The sequence below is a fragment of the Porites lutea genome, chromosome 8, assembly GCF_958299795.1.
Source record: "Porites lutea chromosome 8, jaPorLute2.1, whole genome shotgun sequence".
Taxonomy (NCBI): Eukaryota; Metazoa; Cnidaria; class Anthozoa; order Scleractinia; family Poritidae; genus Porites; species Porites lutea.
The window spans coordinates 12,152,978-12,159,959 of NC_133208.1; the positions used below are offsets into that span (position 1 = coordinate 12,152,978).

Here is a 6,982-nt window from a genome sequence, read left to right on the forward strand (position 1 = left end):
ATGGCTCTTTCAAAGCAAGTAAGTGAATTTTCAACTCTACGCCAAGAATATGAGGCCCTTGTTTTGGCAATAAGGACTGATGTAACGGCTGCAGTTTGATAGCATAATACTATGACACACCCTTGGCTAACGGTAGTTGTAAAAACGTTTTCGTAGGGCAAACAATCAGAACTAATCAGATATTGGATAAAAGATCAGGCCTTTTTACTCGCCTCTTTCTGGGATTAACGAGGCATAAATTAGTAGAGAGAACGATTCGTTTCTTTCTTTTGGAGTAAAACACTCAAGATTAGTTATCACGCAAAACAGCAAAAAAGAGATTAAAAGTCTCAAATCAGACTGAGAAAAAACGTATATTTTTAGTTTTAAAATAACTATTAATATTAGTATAATTCCGTTCCAAGGGCTTAAAGTTTGTAGTGAATGTAATACTTTACTTAACTTTCTTTTAAGACTCTCAACATATCTAATTCTCGTAAAAAAATTAAATCACTGCTCCTTAATGTTCTAGGTAATGAAGATAATTTTTTGAATGTTAATTATTTAATAGAATATTTTGTGAAGTTAACCTGATATGTTGTATATACCTCCAGTTGTAATTTTAGTCTTCATTAAATAACAAAATCCCCTATACTCGAATTTATATGTAAGGCGTTTCTTTCTGTATGTTTTTGTATTTCTTTTCTTTTCTTTTTTCTGATGTAATTTAATAACGTCTTTATTTAAAGTCTTGTCCTGCCTAGATTAGCATTATAGCTATTTGCAGGACATAAAGTATTGTAAACTTTACATTTTTTAAAATAAATACATCGTTGTTGTTTACTGTTGTTAAAGTCAATTGCAAGTTTGTATTAATATGAGTTTAATGTAATTCAACTAATGCAACTTACTTGCAATTTTGAAGTTTAGTCTTGCTATAGGTAATGGCTTTTGATTCTCGTGTATAAACTAACAAAAAAAAGTCTTCTTGGTAAACTTGATCTAAAAATTAAATAGGAAGTCAATCGAATTTTTTAGACATGTAGATACTCACCCTCAGAATACCTTCACTTTTGCCCAACTTAATTTGTTTGTTTGTTTGTTTTTTTTTTTTACAAACGAGAAGGGTGTTAAGCTTCCTAACCCTTTATTACAACTTCAAGCTTCACTCTGTAAGCTACACCTGTTCTTATGCGGACTCACTATATTATGCATTTTGTGAATGCAGGTTATCAAAGATGACATGACGATGACATACCACATGGAAGGATCTGTCAATGGGCATTTCTTTACAATCGAAGGTGAAGGCAGGGGGAAGCCGTACGAGTAAGTCGATCAACACACCTCCCTTCATAGTAAAAGGCAACTGAAGATCTTTAACTGTTATAGGTTTAAGAGAAGTAAGAGTAGTCATCAATTTCGGGATATTTTTGTGATGAAAAGTCAAATTCTCGTAACCATTTTAAATTAGCTGTACTGAGTATCAGGCGAGAGATTCCGAAAACTCAATCATACCAAAAGAGATATTATGGCCTTAGGTGAAACAGAAAGCTCTATGAATTGTGAAAGTGATTTTATTAATCATCGCAAGTAAAAACCAGAGAAAAATGTAAGTTATTCTACATTATTCAAAATCAATAACAACTTTTCTTTGAATGGCAAATTTGACACTGATTTGTCGAAACACGGTGTTATTTGTATTAGGCCACGACGATCGTCAATTTTTTGCTGGCCGGGATCAAACGTCATTTATGTTACCATATTTACGCAAACTATTAGCTACTATTATCTCAACAACTCTGCCATTACAGTGGCCGACATTATATTTCAAAAATTGCTTTTTTCAATAATGATTGATTATTACTTTTCTGAAGAAGCAACAAATAAAAAGTAACTAAATAAATGAACCTGTTCAACAGCATTAATGATTCTTTTGGCTAGGTAAGCGGTAAAAAAAGTATACTGTGTCGCGATGGAACTTGCCATTAATCTTGTCAAATGGCGCGAATTAGCACTGGAGAATCGAAATGAAACTTCATATTATATTATATAGCAGGCTATCCTAAGCCCCTATTGTTATTTAGTTAAACTATACTGATAAATGGGCAGTGTTTAGCCTAGTCCTCAAAAGGCTCTTCTCTGTTTTTCTTATTTAGTCTAATCGTTTTTGTATTTCATTCTTGTTGTGTTTTTTTTTGTAGGGGAAAACAGATCTTGACACTGCGAGTAACCAAGGGTGGACCCCTTCCATTCTCCTTTGACATATTGTCGGCTGTGTTTTGCTATGGTAACAGAGCCTTCACTGATTATCCTGCATCCATCGTTGACTATTTCAAGCCATCATTTCCTGAAGGATACTCGTGGGAAAGAAGCCTTGAATTTGAAGATGGCGGATTTTGCATAGCCAATGTGGATATAAGGTATAAATTTACTAATTTAACGATCAAAGACGTTTAAAATTTAGAATTAATTAATTAATTTTAAGAAATATAATAATATTGATAATAATAAAAATAATAAAAAACTAATTAAAATTTTGTTATTGTCTCATAAGTTCCTTTTACTTCAATAGCCTTGACAGTAACAAACGCAACTGCTTTATCCACAAGTCCACTTTCACTGGGATGAACTTTCCTGCTGATGGACCAGTGATGCAAAAGACGACAACCAACTGGGAGCCGTCCGTCCAAAAAATGACTGTGAGCGAGGGGATATTGAAGGGGGATGTTACCATGTTCCTCTCGCTGAAAGATGGGAAAAATCACCGTTGCCAGTTCCATACGTTATACAAGTATGTTTTTTAAGTTTCTTTCTCGAAGTAATCATTAGAGAACAGTTTAAGACACCACGACGTCCGCGGCGGAGAAAACGTCACTTGAAACTAAAGCGCGATCATCCAAACTTGCTCTGACGATATCTTTTGTTGTCACACTTGGACTTTAGTAAAAGGCCTAAACTAAGTTAAACAGAATGTAAAACAAACTTTGCCATAGTAAAACTCACTAGTTGACGTTCCAGACGGTTTCTTGATTTACCTCGAATTTATGGAATAATTGTCCGACCATTCCGTCATCTCTACGGTTTGTTTCTGCACCTTTCCAAGTCGCGCGTGTCTGGCGCTCCCCACACTTCTCCATGGTCATTAAAAGATTGAAACTACTATGAGGTAAAATTTTAGTTTAAAAGCGCTTCGTTTTCTTAAGATAACAGCCGAACATCAAGATTGTTCAGTTTTTACTCTATTTCTAACAATAAAAACCTCATCTCACAATATCTCGATAATGCTCTTATAGATTTCACTTAAACTTCACAAACATCGAAGCGGCTATTGGAGGAAAAAGCTCCCGTTAACGATTTTGGAAGAACAGTTGTTCCCAGTGCCGAGAAATACGGCTGCAAATAAAATAGGTAATGGCGTCATTTCGGTGCTATGGCAACCCCAACGTCATTCTGTAACCCTTATCAAAACAAATTTTTATTTTTATCCACTACAGCTGTGGTGGCGATTTTTCCACTGAAATCTTTGTTTTACGGGGACGTAGTTCATACTCAAACTTGTATTGTCCCTGAAGAAGCCCATTGAACCACTTCAAAAACCAGGTTCTTAGTCGCGTGTTTTTGCTGTACCACTAACCACTGATAATAAACCATGACTGTGGCCATGTTTGGGCTTTTTACTGTAGCTAAGTGAAGTTTACTAAAGTTTTCAGTGTTCAAGCGAAAACTTAACGGGGACCTTTTAGCAAAATCAGACAGATATATACATTTATATGTCTTTAAAATGTATGATATTTCAACAAGCTTGTGCCTTGCTTTGAAATAAATCATTTCTTTGAACTTCTCTTATAAGGCCACAGGGTCCAGAGGAGAAGTGTTTGTCGTTAGAACATTAAAACCCGTCGAAAATCTCTGAAAAAATGGGTTATTTTGATCGGTTTTGATCGAGCATTTGGAAATGTGGTTGATAAAAAACACATGACCCACCCCCTCCCTTCGGCACAAAAATGACTGACCCACCCCTAAGCAAGGTTGGAAATTGCATGACCCACCCCCTAGTTAAAACACGGATGTTTGGTTTCCTCTTAATAATCCAATTAAAACCTTGTTCTGTGCTTGACAAAATTTGTTGTACACTACTACAACCAATATCAAAATCACAGAAATCATACCTTTCACGGAAAAGACAAATGTGAAAAACTGAACATTCCTTGTTTCGATTGGCGTTATGAGTCTTGACACAAATATACAGCAAAACAAGGGTATATACTGAAATTGTCTGTCACGAAGCATATGAAAATTTCTACAAAGACAACCCATTCCTACACATTACTTGCCGGAAATGCTTAGATTAATCGATCCTCAAAGAAAATTTCTTCCACTTCAATGGAAAGCACTACCTACAAAACCATGGAACTGCAATGGACACAAAGACAGCGGATTTGATTCCTTTGCCAATATTTTCATGACATATATTGAAACAACAACTCTAAGCAAAACTGTCTTTAGAACAACAGTTTGGAAATGCTACATACACGATATCTTTGCCCTATGGGACATGAGTAAACCAGACATCGAAGCCTTCATTGAACAAACAAACTTACATCACCCAACTATTGAATTCACGGACGGAACATTTGACACTGAGACTGCGTTTTTAGACACGGTTGTATACAAAGGCACAAGATTCAAGAAAAAATCTATCCTTGATGCAAAGACACATTTTTAACAAAGGCAAACCTTCTTGCACACACATTTCACCTAGTGTCACTCTCCAAATTTTAAAAAAAGGATTTGTCAAAGGAGAAGCCTTGAGAATCCTACGAAAAAACTCCTCAGAAACAACTTTTGAGGAAAATAATTCAAATTTAAAAAATAACGCTTGATGGACGGAGGCTACCCACAAACTTTGATAGAAAACATACTATCAGAAATAAAATTCACAAAAGGGAGTCTAAACTCCTAAAACAAAACAACGAGGAGGAAAAAGAAATATTGCCATTGGTGACACAATACTAGCCCTCACTATCTACTATAAAAGAAGCTTGAATGAAAAAATGGAATCTTATACATACCAACTGTAACCTCAATAAATTTTTAAAGAACCACCAATCATTTCCTTACAAAAAAGGAAAATCATTAAAGGACATGCTCGTAAGAGCCAAAAAAAAAAAAATTAACAGAGGGTTCCACGCCCGCATAGATGTGCGGCCTGTCACGCTTTTGTACTTTCTCGCACAACAGGTTTGTGAGTATTTTAGCAATAATTTCAGCTGGCTGTGTTTTATATAACAAGTGTAGTCAACTGTCTCGTTAGTAGGTAGTGCCTAGCTATGTAATAAAATAGGGTGACCCACCCCCTAAGGGTAGCTAAAAATTGCACGACCCACCCCTTGCACAAGGCTCAAAACCTCATGACCCACCCCCTCTCTGCTCCGGCCCACCCCCCCCCCCCCCTATACTTTTTGACCAGTCCCTTATTCACACGAAACTCCTCTGGACCCTATGATAAGGCGTTCCAAACTAAATCGTCCTTTTCCAGTTTAGTAAAATTCCGCTAAAAATGGTGATATTTTCTATTTTGAGCTTTCTTTCTTTTTTTAAGTACAAGTTATTGCCTATATTCTGACGGAATAAATTCACCTTAAAATCAAACTCGCTCTCCTTGGTCAATTTCTGGCGGACTTTAAAAGGATTCCGCAGGCTATATTACGCTTTCACTTTTTTTCTCATAAAATATCAGTTTGACTTAAGTCCGTTTTTCCGACCCAAAAGTCTAATTTTTTTTTCAAATTAAGACTACTGTTAGTTTGGAACGCCTTTCATTTGAATTGGTTATTGCCATTCTCAGTAAGTTCTGAGGAATTTTCAGCTGAACCTTTAACTGAATAATCGCAAACAAACAAATGAATTACAATAAGCAATAAGCTTTTGTCGAGGCAGGCAGTGTATACGGTCAACCCTCCATGCTGTTGGTAGAATATTTTCATCACTGTAATACAAAAATAAAAAATAGTGACTCGGGGCTCTTTTCAAAAGTCAGGACTGGCTGGCCGGACCATAGCCAGACAAGTCATTTTGCGATCGGTCAAGAGCATTCATCCTGGGCTTTGTGTACTTCACGAGGATGGCATTTTTTTAGTTTTAAAATGGACTTGCGTTACAACACAATATATATATATATATATATATTTTTTTTTTTTCTGAACAGAGCAAAGAAGGCTGTCATGTTGCCAACGGAAAGCCACTATGTGGAGCATCGCCTGGTGAGGACTGACCTTACTACTGGAGAAGTTCAACTGGATGAGCATGCTATTGCATGTTTAAACAAAGTGTGAGCAAGAAAAGTTTTCCTTGCACTGACTCTGATTTCATTGTAAAGCAGATCAGGTCAGCAGAAAATAAAGCACAAGTAAAATGATTTACAGCGAAGTGTTATCCTTACTTATCAATAACTGCTCACTAGTAACAACTAAGAACGTGTCCTCTTTCTGGAGTGAAGAATGGTACCACGAATCACGTAGATCTCGAAAAATTTTGGCCCGATCTAAAAAGTCTCGTTTTCGGGTGATTTTTGCGTCTCGCGTGCGCTAGTCTCATTTTTTTTTCCCGTCGGATCGTGGAGTCTCGGATTTGTCGTTTTTTCTTTCCGTCTGGTATTCAGGAGAATAATTTTTCAGAGTTTATGGGTACAGCTTATCAAACTGAAAGCAGTATATTGCTTATAGGCTTTCGCTAGCTTCCATTAGCGTTTTCGGTCGTTTTATTCAGCTTTATTTGTGCCATTATCTACTGAATTGCCTCGGGCTCGGAGGGTCTCGACAAGTCTCGAATTTACCATTCTATACCCCTTCTTTTCTTTCCCCTCGCTCTTCTCGTTTTCTCCTTCTTTTTCTTCTGTTGTGGAATTTGCGTGCTAATCAAACTTAACAAACTAGCCTGCATAACAGGCGCTTTATGAGCGAGCCAAGCGAGGCAAACGCGGCATTTCGCGCGAAGAGCGCGC

The 6,982-nt window shown here is 36.7% G+C and overlaps 1 protein-coding gene across 1 annotated transcript; it reads left to right on the forward strand.

Annotated features, from left to right (window-relative positions):
- LOC140946334 (GFP-like fluorescent chromoprotein amFP486) lies at window positions 1–6,314 on the forward strand. Its single transcript, XM_073395433.1, has 5 exons — window positions 1–18; window positions 1,208–1,305; window positions 2,181–2,399; window positions 2,552–2,770; window positions 6,188–6,314. The coding sequence occupies exons 1-5, from the start codon at window positions 1–3 to the stop codon at window positions 6,312–6,314; spliced, it is 681 nt and encodes a 226-aa protein (XP_073251534.1).
- The last annotated feature ends 668 nt before the right edge of the window (window positions 6,315–6,982 follow it).